Here is an 18533-nt window from a genome sequence, read left to right as displayed (position 1 = left end):
GGACTTCAAAAACTTGGATGATGCCCACCCACATTGGTGAGAGTGACATTCTTTACTGAGACTACCAAGTGAAATGCTAATCTCTTCTAGAAACACCCTCACAGACACCCCAGAAATAATATTTACCAGCTATATGGGCATCCCTTAGCCCAGTCAAGTTTATCATAAACTAAAAGACAAGCCACATATTGGAAAAAGATAATTAACAAACGACTAGTACCCAGAATATATAAAGGATTGGTTAGAAAAAGCCAGACAACCCAATAGAGAAAAGAGGACAAAAGACAGAGACACACATTCATAATGGGAAACCATAATAGCCAATAAACATATGACAAGACGATCTGCCTCCCCAGTAATTAAGAAACGCAAATTAAAACAATATACCATTTTATACCCATTAGTTTGACAATAAGAAAAATCATACATAACAGTGAGGATGTGGGGAAATGGGACCTTTCACACACTGTCAATTGGAATGTAAACTGGTACAACTATTTTAAAGAGCAATTTAGAAATTTCTGGAAAAGCTGAATATGCACATACCCTAGGACTCAACAGTTCTGCTCCTTGGTGTATGTCCAGGTAAACTTTTTCATGGGTGTAAAAATCTACGTGCTGGAGTTTTTTGCAAATCGGTTTGCAACATAAAAAAACTGGAGACAATACTATCACTCATCAACAGAGACATGAATAAACAAACTTGTTTATTCTTACAATGGAATAAAACATAAAAGACCTGAATTCATGCCAAATTATGGCTAAATCGCCAAAACCTAATGTATGATGAAAAGTTGCAGAATACATGGAGCATAACACCATTCATTTACATTTTAAAATCACAAAACAACTGTTTTTTGAATACATACACGCTTGGTAAAAGTATAAACACAAGTATGGGAATGATATCCACAAACTATAAAACAGTAATTATCCCTGGAGAGAGGAGAAAGAGAAGGGTGGGGTTTAGCTTTATAAGATTTTATGACTTAGACCTTTAAACAAATATGGCAAAATGTAATAGCTATCAAACGTGGGAATTAGGTTCATGAGTGTGCTATATTATTTGCTAATATTTAAAATATTTTATAATTAATTTTATATTAAAAATCACTAGTAGCTTATTGTCTTTTAACACTTACATGTTGATATACTCACTGTAAACAATATTTAAACGTACAGGAGTAAACAGAATAAAAGTTCTCATTTACTGCTTCCTTCCCTAAATCTCTTTTCCTCCCCGATTAACATTTATCATGTATCCTTTCTACCCATTTGTACATGTATATGCAAATATGTACACAAAAATAATTTTCTTGTATATAAGTGAATTTCTAGCAATACCTGCTTAAACACACACACACACACACACACACACACACACACACACACGATGAATATCCGTTTTCTGAAATGCTTGGGATCAGAAGTGTTTCAGATTTCTTTTCTTTTTTTTTTTTTTTTTTTGTATTTTGGCTTATTTGCATTATATACTTACTGGCTGAGCATTCCAAATCTGAAAATCTGAAATCTTCCAGTGGCCACTTCCTTTGAGCATCAGTCATGTTGGTGGGTCAGAAAGTTTTGGACTTTGGAGCATTTGAATTTCTGGATTAGGGATACCCAATCTGTGTGTGTGTGTGTATCCTCATCCTTTTCAACTTTTGGAAAATATTCCAGAGTATAAATAAGCCACCTTTTCTTTCATTGTACCCTAACTTTGGAAACTTAGTCTGTTTTAAATTGTTTTAAAATTATAATGTTACAGCAATTTCTGTACATATATCTGAGTACACATTTATTAGTATTCTTTGAGTTTTTGAGAAATAGACTGAATATATTTAAAATTTTGATGATGTCAATTTTCCTTTCAAAAAGTCAGGTGTGGTGGCTGGAGTCTCTACTCTCAGCTATTAATGATGTTGGGGGGATTGCTTGAGTACAGAAGTTCGAGTCCAGCCTAGACAACATGGAGAGACTTTGTCTCTAACAAAACAAATAAACAAACAAAAAAAAACCCAAAGAAACAAAAGGCCCTATAATTTATATTCCTTTAAAAATGATATGACTGCAGTCTTACAACCTTTACAAATATTGGATATGATTGTTTCTTTAACTTGTGACAACTTAATGAACAAACATGTTTCATTTTAATTTACATTTCTCTCATCACTAGAGAGACTTAGTATTTTTTCTTTTGTGAATTTATTTGTATCATTTGCCCATCTTTCTATTATGTTTTGCTAATTGATTCACAGGATCAATTAACTATTTCAATCATGACATAGGTGGCAAATAACTTTCTCTAAACTTTATTTATAGTAGCTTTCACAGAATACAGACGTTTTATATTTTTATGTGGATATATTTGTCGATTTGTTGGGATTTCGATAAATGTTTTTTCTTTTTTTGAGATGGAGTTTCGCTCTTGTTGCCCAGGCTGGAGTGCAATGGTGCGATCTCGGCTCACTGCAACCTCCGCCTGCCGGGTTCAAGCGATTCTCATGCCTCAGCCTCCTGAGTAGCTGGGATTACAGGCATGCACCACCACGCCTGGCTAATTTTGTATTTTTAGTAGAGACGGGGTTTCTCCATGTTGGTCAGGCTGGTCTCGAAATCCCAACCTCAGGTGATCCACTCACCTCGGCCTCCCAAAGTACTGGGATTACAAGCGTGGGCCACTGCACCTGGCCTCAATAAATTTTTGAAAAACTGTCATCTCCAGAATTTTCAATTGTCCTATCTAGGAACATAGTATATCTCTCCTTTTTAAGTGTTATAGCTTATTTTAAAAGTCTACTCCCAGACTTTAAAAAGTCTATTTTATAGTTTTGTTTGCAATTATAAATAGGATCTGTTTTCCATTTCTGATTGGTGACAACTGATATACAGTAAAACTATATTAATTTTGCATGTATCCACTTTGACTTCAGAAAATTCGCCTTCAGAAATGGAATCTTCATTTCTTTGTTGACTTATGGCTTTGTGTTTATGGTTAAATTATGTGCTTTGTCAATAGGTATAGAAATTCCACATATTCTTATTCTTGTGTGTTTTTTTGGTATTGTACTGATGCTGTGAGATGCATCTACAGGAAAATAAGAGCTAACTTAAACACTGTTTGACTAAAATCTTAATTTTAATGTTCTGAATTAGATGTTGTACAAACTACCTGCCATATTCCCCCAGCTTCTAATCTACATATGCTTCTCAAATGTGACTCTCCTGCTATATACCATTTCTAACTTCCGCTAAAAGATTGTGTTAGAAAGTCCTGCTGGGCCTCTGAGCCTGGATATTTGCAATTAGAATTCATATACCCCACTTTCACTAGTTCTCAATAGTCAAAGCAAAATTATATTTGGGCAACCCCTTGTGTGAATACAGAAAACTTAAAAAAAAATAACCAAATAAAAAACATTTAATTAAAGCTGGTTATGGTGGTATGCACCTGTAGTCCTAGCTACTTAGGAGGCTGAGGCAGGATGATTGCTTGCGGTCAGAAATTCTAGGCTGCAGTGTGCTATGACTGTGCCTATGAATAGCTACTGCACTCCAGCCTGGGCAACATGGTGAGATACCCATGTGTAAAAAAGTTTTCTTTTTTTCGTTTTTTGAGACGGAGTCTTGTTATCTCAGGCTGGAGTACAGTGGCACAATCTTAGCTCACCGCAACCTCCGCTTCCCTGGCTCAAGTAATTCTCCTGCCTCAGCCTCCTGACTAGCTGGGATTACAGGTGTGTGCCACCACGTCCTGCTAATTTTGCATTTTTAGTAGAGATGGGGTTTCTCCATGTTGGTCGGGCTGGTCTCGAACTCCCAGCCTCAGGTGATCCACCTGCCTCAGCCAGCGAAAGTGTTGGGATTATAGGCGTGAGCCACCACACCCAGCCATGAATTACTTTATCTAATTAAACTATTAAATAACCAGTTAAAATCCATTTGAAATATAAACGTATGATTATAAGAATAGGCAGGGTGAGGTGGCTTACACCTGTAATCCCAGCACTTTGGGAGGTGGGAGGTGGGAGGATCAACTGAACTCAGCACCTGTAATCCCAGCACTTTGGGAAGTGGGAGGATCAACTGAACTCAGGAATTTGAGACCAGCCTGGCCAACATAATGAGACCTTGTCCTTACTAAAAATAAAAAAAATAGCTAGGTGTGGTGGTACATACCTCTAGTCTCAGCTATTTGGGAGGCTTAGTTGGGAGAACTTCTGAGCCCCAGGGGTCAAGGCTTTAGTGGGCCATGATCGTGCCACTGCACTCCAACCTGGGTGACACAGCAAAACTCAATCTCAAAAAATAAATAAATAAATTAGCATACGCTATATAAGAACAGAGTACCACATCTTTTAGAATTTTGTGACAGTCAAGCCTGCTGTTGACATGTTTATATACTTCACAGGAACTTTATTTATTTTTGAGACGGAGTTTCACTCTTGTTGCCTAGGCTGGAGTGCAATGGTGTGATCTCGGCTCACCGCAACCTCCATCTCCTGGGTTCAAGCGATTCTCCTGCCTCAGTCTCCCGAGTAGCTGGGATTACAGGCATGTGCCACCACGTCTGGCTAATTTTGTATTTTTTTTTAGTAGAGACGGGATTTCTCCATGTTGGTCAGGCTGGTCTAGAACTCCCGACCTCAGGTGATCTGCCTGCCTCGGCCTCCCAAAGTGCTGGGATTACAGGCATGAGCCACTGCGCCCAGCCAGGAACTTTCAGGAACTTTATTGTGTAGTCTTATGGCATGAAAGTACAATATCATATCTACCTATCTACACTAATATATCTTTTTTTTCATCTTTTTTTTGAGACAGAGTCTCACTCTGTCCCCCAGGCTGGAGTGCAGTGGCACAATCTCGGTTCACTGCAACCTCCGCCTCCCAGGTTCAAGCGATTTTCCTGCCTCAGCCTCCCAAGTAGCTGGGACTACAGGCGCCCACCACCACACCTGGCTAATTTTTGTGTTTTTAGTAGAGACGGGGTTTCACCACATTGGCCAGGCTGGTCTCGAACTCCTGACCTTGTGATCCGCCCGCCTCAGCCTCCCAAAGTGCTGGGATTACAGGTGTAAGCCACAGCGCCCGGGCCTATATCAATATATCTTAAAATCTCTAAGCCACTATCTTTAATAAACATGTGAATTATTAATCTCATCTGCTACTAATAATGACTATAAGAAAGAAATCTGGAGTTATTTAGATTAATATGAATGAAAAATGGAACCAGGGAATTCAGGTTAAAGAAAAAAAGCTCAGTGATAAAATATTCAATAACACTAAAATATAGTATATTAAATTTAAATAACGTCAGCCAACTTTCCTCAAAATATGTCATATAGACACTAAAATAACTGTAAGTCAGCACATTTATATAGTGATTATATACTGTGATGACATTCAGCATTCTCTTAAAAGGGCAAATTTCAAATTTGAAACAACTTTCATTTTTCTCTAGGTATAATTTCTAGATACATAATAATGCTTGCATTGAGAATCTTGCAAAAATTAAAAACCCTGTATCATCATCAAATGAGAGAATTTATCAGTGAATGGGAGAAAACATACTACTCACTGAGAAAATAGCATGGCAAAGATACACCGATAAAAGAGAAACAAGAAGAATATTAAACAGGATTTTACAGTTCCTAGTGTTAGATGGTAGAATGCCAGGACCTTTTGTGATACTGCCCATCTTGTCAAGGACAGGACATGTGGAAGAAGAGAAGCCATTTAAGTTTCATTAATTAAAACGATAATGTAGCCACCTATTACATTTCACAGTAAAGTCTAACTTGGTCTAAATACAGCTAATTCTACTAAGGCCATATTAAATAGTTTGATCAAGGGCCACTATTTCCTCTTTAAACTAGGATTTCTTTATTCCATAGTGACCTTAGGTGACTATAATATTTTATTCATCTATTTTCAGAAAACTGATAAAAAATGTCTTCATAAGAACACAGAGATACTCTCTATCTCTAAAAAGAAACTGTGCAATTACATATTAGCTACAGAAATAATCCCAGTGCTTTAGAAAACAAAGGCCACTTTCTGTAGAGAGCTGGCATACACTGTGATTTTTTTAACCAATTTAATATTTTTCAGGACTAAATATCATTTTAATCTAACAATTTAAATGCAATAATTGCATTTCACATGGCAGGAAAACTCACCAATTTGTAAAAGCACCACATTCTCAAATAGCTATGGTAAGACCAAATACTCATCAAGGTCAAAGATTGAATATATCTCCCTAAGCATTTATTTTGCTTTATGAAATTTGATTTTCAATGAAAATGAAATGTTTTCTTATCTAATTTCCTTTAGAAATACTTAATTATGTTCTTTAGTTCTCAGTAATGACCTTTTAACATGAAATTTAAATATGAAGCTATTCTGTAATTCATTCATTTTCAATATGCCAGTTCAGGGAAAATGTCTGCATTTCCAGGACTTTTGCCAGAGTTGTAGATTTTAAAGTTAAAAAGTACAAAGACTTGTTGTATTCTAGAAAATTCATTGCTTCTGAGTTGGTGCATCACAATATGGCACATTTTCTACAAGAAGGTCTTTCCTAGGGACCAGTTCTGAAAGAACAAAAAAAAAAAGAGAATAATTAACATCACTAAAATTAGAATTAAATGCAAGGACATTTAAAATAGTAAAATATCTAGTTTTAAGATAAATTTAAATTTAAAATAGTAAAATATCTAGTTTTAAGATAAATCTTCCAGGGATATTTTATTTCAGTTGATATCTAAGGTGGCATCCTTGACTCTAATTAGAATTAATAGCATTCTCATTTCAGATTATATAAAAACATATATGATCCACTTAACCCTTTATCATTAAATATAGCAAATCAAATAACTGAAGAGAATTCAGCTAAAACTTCTATTATTGGCCATTTAATTACCAATTACTGATAATGAAAACAATGGGAAATTTTGCTTATACTATCTACTATATGAAAAGCAAGATTGGTCTCCTAATTTAAAGATTCTAAATTTTAAATAACAATCGTTCTTAAAAGAGGGTGTTTTGTGTGGTCATATCAACTGGAGAATGCTACTGGAATTTAGTGGGCAGGAGCCAGGGATGCTAAACCTTCTGTAATGTGTGGTACAGTTTGGCATAGTGAAGAACTGTCCTGTCAAAAATGCCAATAGTGCCCACATTGAGAAATATCATAAAACAACAACAAAAACCTGTTGAGTCCTAGGTAAGACATCTTGCTGGAGTCAAGATAAAGCTCTTAAGATACAAATTTTTGGCCGGTCGTGGTGACTCATGGCTGTAATCCCAGAACTTTGGGAGGCTAAGGAGGGATGATCATTTGAGGTCTGGAGTTGGAAACTAGCCTGACTAACATGGTGAAACCCCATCTCTACTAAAAATACAAAAAAAAAAAAATCAGTTGGGTGTGTGGTGCATGCCTGTAATCCCAGCTACTCGGGAGAATGAGGCACAAGAACCGCTTGAACATGGGAGGCGGAGTTTGCAGTGAGCCGAGATGGTGCCACTGCACTCCAGCCTGGGGGACACAGTGAGAGTCCATCTCAAAAAAAAAAAAAAAAAGTTCCAAATTTTTGAGGAGATACATTGATTTCTTCTTCTTTTCTCTAGAAGAGCTTAACCTAGATGAGCTATCAATCAAAAAATGCTTGCACGACCTTCTATAAAATAACCTGCCTATACTTTTCAAAACATCATGGACATGAAAGACAAAGAAAGACTGAAGGACTGCTCTAGATTAAGGATAACTAAAGAGACATGATGACTACATGCAATGTGTGATCCCCAATAGGACACTGGTCCACAGGGAATTTTTTTTTCCTTTTGCCATAAAATACATTATTAGGACAAATGGAAAGATTTAAATGATAGCATTGCATCAATACTAATACCCTGGTTTTGGTCATTATATTGCAGTTACATTAGAGAATGTCCTTGTATATTTAGGAAATACATATTGAAGTATCTTTAAAAAATATACTCTAAAGTATTTCTCCAGAAGATCTAGACCCAAATGGGCTGTCATAATTCTAAAAATGTTCATTTTGGGGTAAATAGGTAGTATGTCTGCAACTTACTCTCAGAAAGTTCAGGAAAAAAAAATGAGGGAAACACAATAAGGCAAATATGGTAAAATGTTAGCATTTGTAGAATCTGGGTAAAGGAAATTCTTATACCCTTCAACTTTTGCACTTTTTTTGTAAATCTGAATTATTTCAAAATAAAAATATTTTAAAAATATATATATTTACACACACACACACACACACACACACACACACTGGCCAGGCGCAGCGGCTCATGCCTGTAATTCTGGCACTTTGGGAAGCTGAGGTGGGAAGACTGCTTGAGGCCAGGAGTTTGAGACCAGCTTGGGAAACACAGCGAGACTCTGTCGCTACAAAAAATTGTTTAAAAATTAGCTAGGCATGGTGGTGCACACCTGTATTCCTAGCTACTCAAGAGGCTGAGGCAGGAGGATTGCTTGAGCCCAGGAGTTTGAGGTTACAGTGAGCAATAATTATGCTACTGCACTCCAGCCTGGGAGACAGACTCTCTCTCTCAAAAAAAAAAAAAAAAAAAAAAGACAGAAGACAATACTAAAACAAATTCAACCCAAAAGGCAAACTGAATATTTCACTTAATTAAAAAAGAACTGGTCTGACTAAAAATAGTGCTTTTATTAGCCAGATGATAAATTTAGCTTACTGAAATGAAAACCAGCTAAATAAGTATTATTTAACCATTGTTTATATCTCACTTGCTTTTACCAAACCTATGGAGATTTCATCAGAGAATAAATTGTAGTGTGCGTTTTAACTTGTTAACAATGGTAATAATTTGTTTCACTTATCAAACCTATATGTGCCTATATCATGCTAGACATTACATCAAGAAATTAAGATATGAAGGTGAATATATAATAGTCTCTTCAGCTTCAAGGATCTCACAATCTAATGGAAAAGACAGCTAGACAAACAACAAATTATAGTATGATGTCATGTGTTACAAAAGTGGAACAAGACTTTTATGGGAGAATGGAAAAATAAATGGTTAAATACACCCATATCATTTTAGAGTATGTTCAGCTCTGAATAACCAAAGTCCAATAAGCTGGTTTAAATAAGAGATTTAATTTTTCTCACATTATCAAGAAATACAGATTAAAGGACAGGCATGGTGGCTCATGCTTGTAATCACAGCACTTTGGGAGGCCGAGATGGGCGGATCACAAAGTCAGGAGTTCGAGATCAGCCTGGCCAACACAGTGAAACCCTGTCTCTACTGAAAATACAAAAAATTAGCTGGGCGTGGTGGCAGGCACCAGCTACTAGGGAGGCTGAGGCAGGAGAATCGCTTGAACCCGAAGGCAGAGGTTGCAGTGAGCCGAGATCGTGCCACTGTACTTCAGCCTGGGCGACAGAGCTAGACTCCGTCTCGGAAAAAAAAAAAAAGAAATACAGATTAAGGCAGTTCTGGGCTAGTGCTTGTCCTTAGTGATACTAAGGACCCAGGCTCTTTCTCTCTTCCTGTTCTACCTTCCATGAGTGGTTTTGTCTTCACTGCTGCTGTCATATCACATCTGCACTCCAGATGGGAAGAAGAGAGAAAAGGGCAAAAGGAGAGTGCCAACTCAGCCTGTTCCTTTTAAACAGGAAAACAATGACTTTCTTGGAAGTAACACCCAATAGACAGGGTTTATATAGACCAGAAAGGTGTCACATGGTCTGGAAAATAACTTTTTTTTGCTTGGTACATTGCACCCTGAACACAATTTTTCAGTTAGTAAAAAAGAACAGGAGAAGCCAAGCGCGGTTGCTCACACCTATACTCCTAGGACTTTAGGAGGCTGAGGCGGTTGGATTGCCTGAGCTCTAGTCCCAGCTATTCAGGAGGTGTGAGGCATGAGAATCGCTTGAACCCGGGAGGCTGAGGTTGCAGTGAGCCGAGATCGTGCCACTGCACTCTAGCCTGAGCGACAGAAGGACACTCTATCTCAAAAAAAAAAAAAAAAAAGAACAGGAGAATAGATACTGGAGAGGCAACAAGCACCACCCCTTTGGCTATGCAAAATGCATATACATCCTTCTTTCCATCTGTAGCATACATCCACTCACTACCTGTCCCCTCAGGTCTCATCCAGACTGAAATCAAGGATGTTTGGTTACAGTGCTAGTGTTTCCATTAGGTCCCGCTGAGCCTCATTGTTCAGCGGGTGGAACATATTGGGTGGAGATATTGGGGAAGATGCCCTTCTTTGGGGCTTTAAAAGCTTTCATAGTCTACTTCCTGGTGATAGGAGTTTAGGGGCCCAGGGGTGGCCTTAAGAGGTGAAAAGAGCTAGCCAGGCCTGGGGTTTCTTGGCAATAAAATTCACTCAAAAACTTTATAAGCTTCAAATTGGTTTCCAGTCATTTCCATGCACAAGTAGCCACAGAAAAATAAGCATGAAGACTGTCATCCTTTGGTAGCAGCCTCTACGTTCTGCCCATCTCCCTAACCCTTACCTTAGGGGCCACCTCTTAAAGCAATGAAGAATAGTAAGCTCCAGTCAGTAAATGAATCATATATCTAATCTTTGTCTGGAAGAATGAGAAAGTCTTGAGGCATCGATCTTATTTCATGTTACAGCTCAGAATTTCCCTGCTTGTATTGGCTTTAGTTTTAGTGGATAAGAACAATTAGCATTTTTAACTCTCCAAGGCTCTAAATTATGGGACTCTTAATCAATTAGACTGTAGGCTGTAGACAGAAGCATGCCTTTTAGCAAAGTAATACTTCTATCTCTGCTTTGTGGGCTAGCTTAATCTGCATTCAACCTCTTTTTCAATTTTATTTATTATTATTATTATTTTTTGAGACAGAACCTTGCTCTGTCTGTCGCCCAGGCTGGAGTGCAGTGGCTGTGATCTTGGCTCACTGCAACCTCCACCTCCCAGGTTCAAGCGATTCTCCTGCCTCTGCCTCCCGAGTAGCTGGGATTACAGGTGCCCACCACCATGCCCGGCTAATTTTTATATTTTTCAGTAGAGACGGGGTTTCGCCATGTTGGCCAGGGGGCTGGTCTCAAACTCCTGACCTCAGGTGATCTGCCCACCTCAGCCTCCCAAAGAGCTGGGATAACAGGCGTGAGCCACCGCTCCCAGCCAATAGGCCAATTTTATTTTGCCTAACTCATATCACCAGGAAGTGGACTATAAAAGCTTTAACTGTTGGTCTTTGTTACTAGTCACAGAAGCAGCCTCTGGCTGCTTAGAAGCTGGAAAGGCATTAAACAGGTTGTTTCAAATTGTCCAGAACCAGGCAGTCTTGAGACTAAGCTTCCAGGAACGATGACCAAAGCCATACCACAGAAATAGGCTAATGATAAAAACTGCTTTTCTCTCGTGGGGTGCCAGAAAAAAATGCCGCCATTTTTACCCTCATGGAACACAAGATGCTACACTTCGGATGTTGCCAGAAACCAACCTTACTATGTCTGCTCTTGCCACCATACCAGTGCGACTTCTCTTCTCCATGAGGAACTTGATCCTGACACCACTGATGCTACTCCTGCCAGCAAAACAGATTCTGTGCTGAATACAAGTGAGTGTGCTTCACCTAATCAAACGCCTGTGCCTGAGCTACAAAGGAAACTGAGGAACTTAAATTTTCTAGGTTCTGTCTTAGGGATTTAGAATTCAGGTAGATGGAAATTCTTGAAACAAAGCAGGGTTATTTGAAGAGTAGTAAATTACCAGAAAACCTGTCAAATATCCACTATTCTACTTCTTTACTCAATTCACCTTATTGGATAATCTTTGGCATCAAAAGATATTTTACAACTGAATTCTTCTGTATTCATTAACTGTTAACACTTTAATTAGGTCAAATGCACCCCAAGTATATTTATATGCTATATACTGTTTTTATTATAATTTTGTCTTATAGATTATAAAATCCCTGACTTTTGCTTTCCACATTAGATACTGAGTACTATAGCAGCCTTAGTTTGTTGATGTTGCCAGATCTTTAAAAAGGAACTGCATTGAGATCATGGTTTATTTCCTGTACTTTAGGGCCCTGAAACGCCTTATCTACTCTGGTCATATTAAATATATCAATAAAAAGCAATTTCTTTTTTTTTTTTTGAGACGGAGTTTTGCTCTTGTTGCCCAGGCTGGAGTGCAATGGCGCAATCTCGGCTTACTGCAACCTCTGCCTCCCGGGTTCAAGCGATTCTCCTGCCTCAGCCTCCTGAGTAGCTGGGACTACAGGCATGTGCCACCATGCCCAGCTAATTTTGTATTTTTAGTAGAGATGAGATTTCTCCATGTTGATCAGGCTGGTCTCGAACTTCTGACCTCAGGTGATCCAACTGCCTTAGCCTCCCACCAAGTGCTGGGATTACAGGCGTGACCCACTGCACCCGGCCAAAAAGCAATTCCTTGAAATAAAGTCTTTATCTCAATTTTGGACCAAAATACGAATTTAGGTAAAGATTTTAAAATAAACTATTATGGATAGCATAGTTTATAATAGTGTGACAATCATAGAGATATTTTGAATCCAAATAACTTAAAGGACATTAAAATATTTCACACTGAAGTTCCAGAAACACTTCTAAATATTTCAAGCACATTATGTATATTATATAAATGATGACTTCAAATTGGGGAAACTGTAACACAAAAGTGTTTTCTTCCAAGAACCCGTCCCTAACTCATCAAGTTTGGATCTGTAGCTCTGCTTACGTGCCTCAGCAATCTCTGCCTCCTATCCTGGCATTGCAAGAACTGTAGCTGTACATTTAATTGCCTGTCTTTTACACAGCACTCTAAGTTCCACTGGATAGGAACCAGATCTGTCTTGCCCATTGTTCTATCCCTGGCATCTAGCATAACAGCGATTCAATGTTTGTTGAGTCACATTAACATGTCTTAGAACACAAACCATAAGATAGTTTTAGACAATGACAAATCTAAATAAACCAAAAGGCAGAAGTTTAAAATACATCTAAAGAACAGCTTCTTGGAGCTTTTTGTTTTTTTAACCGTATCATTCGTTTAGAAGTACATCCCTATTTTTTCTTACATATATGCCAGAGAGGAAGTTAAAAAATATAGATACTATTAAAAAACTAAGTACCATAAAAAATAATGACCTGAAGTCCTGGGTTTTCTTGGGACCATCTTTATCGTAAATTTGTATGAATGAAAATATATGTTTGTTAAAGGCCAACACTGAAACCAGGTGACTAATATCCACATTAGAAAGAGGGTTTTGACAAATGTTAATAATCAAACAGAAAGCAAGTATAGAATAATGAATAACCTGAGTATTTTTCTAACTCATAGTTAAAGGCTATGCTAGACCAATCATGAATGATATGAATAAAAAATTATGATTTATACAAATTCAGGCACCTGAGATAATATAAAAAATAGAGTAGAAAATATTTGGAAAGAAAAATAGTTTCCAAAATATTTTTTAAAGATTTTAAAAATAAGGAATTATTTCAAATGATGAAATTATGCTTGTAATAAAGAACCTTGAATTCACCGGCAAGGATAAAGGAAGTAAATGTTTCCTTTTATTATTTTTAACTGATACATACTAAATATGCATATTTAAGGAGTACAGTGATAGTTCAATGCATGTATATGTGTGATGATCAAATCAGGGTAATTAGCATATCTATGACCTTATTGATCATTTCTTTGTGTTAGGAATATTCAAAATTTGCTCTTCTAGCTATTTGAAAATATACAATAAGTTGTTAATTATAGTTACCCTACAGTGCTATAGAACACTAGAACTTATTCCTCCTAGCTAATTGTAATTTTGGACCCATTAACCAACCTCTAGTATACCCCTCTGACCCTTCCTGGCCTCTAGCAACCACTATCTGCGCTCTGTTTCTATAAGTTGAACTTTTTTAGGTTCCACATGAGTGAGAACATGCAGTATTTGTCTTTCTGTGCCTGGCTTATTTCACTTAACATAATGTCTTCCAGGTTCATGTATGTTGTCACAAATGACAAGATTTCCTTGTTTTTATGGCTGAATAATATCCATTGTGTGTGTGTATGTGTGTGTGTGTACATGTGTGTGTGTATATATACATATATATATGTATATATACACACCACATTTTTTTTAATCATCTGTCGATGGATTCTTAGGTTGATTCCGTATCTTGGCTACTGTGAATAGTGCTAAGATAAACATGAGAATGCAGCTATTTCTTGGATACAGTGATTTCCTTTCCTTTGGATACATACCCAGTAGAGGAATTACTAGATCATGCAATAGTTCTATGTTTAGTTTTTGAGGAACCTCTATACTGTTTTCTATAATGGCTATCCTAATTTACATTCCCACCAACAGTGTATAAGAGTTCTCCTTTCTCCATATCCTTGTCAGCATTTGTTATTTTTTGTCTTTTTGACAACAGTCATTCTATCTGGGGTGAGATGATATTTCATTGTGGTTTTAATTTTCATTTCCCTGATGAGTGATGTTGCGTATTTTTTCATATACTTGTTGGCCATTTGTGTGTCTCCTTTTGAGAGATGTCTGGAAGTGATTTTTAAAAAAAATTAAAAATGAGAAATTGTTTAAGATAAAGAGTTCCTGCTGGGATTCAAAATTTAATTTCCACTGTAGATATTATTTGAATGGAAGAAAAAGAGAGATGGATTTAGAATTCACGCATACAAGGTGATTACTCTTCCAAATGAAGTTTCATTTTATTACTTTCAATTTCTATTATTTTTCATTTTGAGACATTATATGATATTTTTTAGAAACACATAATCACAACTCTCCATTTTCTAAACAAGAAGCAGAATTTTTATTCTTGTCATTTCTATGTGACAGTATAGACACTGCTAAAATATTTGAAGGAATTTTGCTTAAAGTAACTTTTAGAAAGAGAGATTAAGGAATCAAATTTCTTACATTTTGGACCTCTACATATATACATGCATATATATATGCATGTATATATGCATGTATATATGTATATATGTGTGTATACATATATACACACACACACAAAGAATGAGGCTATTATTAAGGCAATATGTATTAATACTCATAAAGAGTCAAAATATATAATTCTGTGGGAAAATTAAAATATACATAAAACCAAAGGATAAAAAGAAATCTAAACAATATTCAATACTGTTATATCTAAAACCAGGCATTTGAAATATAGATACTAAATTTAGTTATTTAAAATAACCTAAAACTTTATTCATATGATAAAAATAATATAGATCTGTGATTACCTATATAAAATGTTGGCTATACTACACAGAATCTCTAAAGATCATTATTAAGATAAAAGCTGATGACTACACATCTTAAATTTAGGATTAACTATGTTTTCTGCCCTTATAAACATAACTTAGATCAGCCAGGTGCAGTGGCTCACACCTGTAAACCCAGCATTTTGGGAGGCTGAGGCAGGTGGATCACCTGAGGTCAGGAGTTCCAGACCAGCCTGGCCAACATGGTGAAACCTTGTCTCTACTAAAAATACAAGAATTAGCTGGGTGTGGTGGCAAGCTCCTGTAATCCCAGCTACTTGAGGGGCTGAGGCAGGAGAATCACTTGAACCTGGGAGGTGGAGGTTGCAGTGAGTGGAAATCATGCCACTGTACTCCAGCCTGGGGTGACAAGAGTGAAAATCCATTTCAAAAAAAAAAAAAATGGGCGAGGTGGCTCACGCCTGTAATCCCAGCACTTTGGGAGGCCAAGGCAGGCAGATCACGAGGTCAAGAGTTTGAAACCAGCCTGACCAACATGGTGAAACCCCGTCTCTACTAAAAATACAAAAATTAGCCAGGTGTGGTGGTACACGCTTGTAATCTCAGCTACTCAGGAGGCTGAGGCAGGAGAATTGCTTGAACCTGGGAGGCGGAGGTTGCAGTGAGACAAGATCACACCACTGCACTCCAGCGTAGGAGACAGAGCAAGACTCCATCTAAACAAAACAAAACAAAACGAAAAAACCATAACTCAGATCTAATAATTTCTTTTTTTTCTTTTCTTTTTCTTTTTTTTTTTGTGAGACAGGGTCTGGCTCTGTCACCCAGGCTGGAGTGCAGTGGTACGATCTCGGGTCATTGCAACATCCGCCTCCCAGGCTCAAGTGATCCTCCCACCTCAGTCTCCCTAGTAGCTGGGGCCATGGGTGCACATCACCATGCCTGGTTAATTTTTTGTATTTCTGGTAGAGACAGGGTTTTACTATGTTGCCCTGGCTAGTCTCAAACTCCTGAGCTCAGGTGATTTGCCCACCTCAGCCTCCCAAAGTGCTGGGATTACAGGTGTGAACCACAGTGCCCAGCCCAAGATCTAATAATTTCTGATAAGTCCCCATTAATTAAAAGTAACTTTAAAAGCCCTTTGGACTTATACGGTAGTATAAGTATAAGGTAGGAAGATCTATTATAAGGCTGTAATAATCAAGACATGAAGGTAATGATGCAGGACAGAAAAACAGATTGAAGAGATTATAAAGTCCAGAAACAGATGCACACATATATAGTTCTTAGATTTTATGACAAAGGTGATCCTGTAGAGTAGTAGGCGGAAGAGTGGTCTTTTCAATAAGTGTTGCTGGATCAACTGGATAGTCACATGTAAAAAAATAAATCTTGACCCCCCCCATCTCATACCATATACAAACCAACTCTAGTTGATATAAACAACCAAATGGAAAAGATCAAACAATATAGCTTTTTTTTTTTTTTTTTTTTTTTTTTTTTTTTGAGACAGAGTCTTACTCTGTCACCCAGGCTGCAGGGCAGTGGCTCGATCTTGGCTCACTGCAAGCTCTGCCTCCCGGGTTCATGCCATTCTCCTGCCTCAGCCTCCAGAATAGCTGGGACCATAGGTGCCTGCTACCATGCCTGGCTAATTTTTTGTATTTTTAGTAGAGACGGGGTTTCACTGTGTTAGCCAGGATGGTCTCGATCTCCTGACCTCGTGATCCACCCGCCTCGGCCTCCCAAAGTGCTGGGATTACAGGCATGAGCCACCGCGCCCCGCCTTTTTTTTTTTTGAGATGGAGTCTCACTCTGTTGCCCAGGCTGGAGTGTGGTGGCATGATCTTGGCTCACTGTAGCCTCCGCCTCCTGCATTCAAGTGATTCTCCTCCCTCAGCTTCCTGAGTAGCTGGAATTACAGGCATGCGCCACCATGCCTGGCTAGTTTTTGTATTTTTAGTGAAAATGGGGTTTCACCATGTTGCCCAGGCTCATCTTGAACTCCTGACCTCAAGTGATCCACCTGCCTCAGCCTCCCAAAGTTCAGGGATTACAGGTGTGAGCCACTGCGCCCAGCCTACAATAAAGCTTTTGGAAGAAAGCATAGGAGAATCTCTTCACGATCTTGCTTGAGCTAGGCAAAGATTTCTTTAATAGAATTAAAAAGCACTAATTATAAAAAAATCCATAAATATGACATTAAGAACTTCTCACAGAAAGATAACATTACCAAAGTGAAAAGGAAAGCCACGGAGTAGAAGATTCTTGTAATACATATACCCACCAAATTTCTATATTCAGAACATATAAAGAAATCCTTTAAATCAACACTAAAAAGGCAGACAACCCCTTAGAAAAATGGACAAAAGACTCGAACAGGCACTTCATAAAAAAGAATATCCAAATGTCCACTAAACAACTGAAAAGGTCCTCATAGTTCATTAGTTACCAGAGAAATATAAATTAAAATCACAATGTGATACCACCATATATCCATCAGAAAGGCCATTTTTTTTTTTTTTTACATGTGGCTTGTTGTGCATGTTGGTTACATGGGTATTCATTTTATGAAAATTCACTGAGCTATACAATTACAAATTGAGTACTTTTTTGTTTGTATGTTATGCTTCCATAGTCTGCTTAAAAAACACAGCCTTTCAATATATATATTTTTTGAGGCAGGGTCTTACTCTGTCACCCAGGCTGGAGTACAGTGGCATACTCATGGCTCACTAAGGCCTCAACCTCCAGGGCTGAAATGATCTTCCCACCTCAGCCTCCCTACTAGCTGGAATTACAGGTATGCACCACCGCATCCTGATAACTTTTGTATTTTTTGTAGAGGCGGGGTTTTGTCATGTTGCCCAGGCTGGTCTTGAACTCCTGGGCTCAATCTAGACTCCTGCCTTGGCCTCCCAAAGTGCTGGGATTACAGGAATGAGCCACTGCACCTGGCCAACAATTTTGAATGTCATCTTTTTGTTGTTACTGTCCCCAAAGATACTTTAGAGAATAAAAACAAAATATTATGTGAAATGAGATTTTGCTGAAGCACCATCTGGAGTCTCGAGGTATAATGGAGGATCTCAACTATATTTCCATTTCCTATAATCCTAAATCTTCCGAATTAAAATAACTAATTATAGGCCAGGTGCGACGGCTCATGCATGTAATCCCAGCACTTTGGGAGGCTGAGGCAGGTGGATCACCTGAGGTAAGGAGTTTGAGACCAGCCTGGCCAACAAAGTAAAA

At 37.8% G+C, this 18533-nt stretch overlaps 1 protein-coding gene across 4 annotated transcripts in view; it reads right to left on the bottom strand.

Moving 5' to 3' along the window:
• Nucleotides 1–688: 688 nt before the first annotated feature.
• LYRM7 (LYR motif containing 7) overlaps nt 689–18533 on the bottom strand; it is a 34525-nt gene continuing 16680 nt past the window's right edge. For 2 of the 4 annotated variants that reach the window (XM_024246610.3, XM_054555018.2), the window contains exon 5: nt 689–6593. In XM_024246610.3, coding sequence (XP_024102378.2) covers nt 6523–6593 — 71 coding nt within the window. In that variant the 3' untranslated portion in view covers nt 689–6522. 4 annotated transcript variants of the gene reach the window in all.

Source organism: Pongo abelii, chromosome 4 (genome assembly GCF_028885655.2).
Source record: "Pongo abelii isolate AG06213 chromosome 4, NHGRI_mPonAbe1-v2.0_pri, whole genome shotgun sequence".
NCBI lineage: Eukaryota > Metazoa > Chordata > Mammalia > Primates > Hominidae > Pongo > Pongo abelii.
The sequence above is the reverse complement of the archived record's forward strand: the minus strand, read 5'-3'. Positions and strand labels throughout refer to the sequence as shown.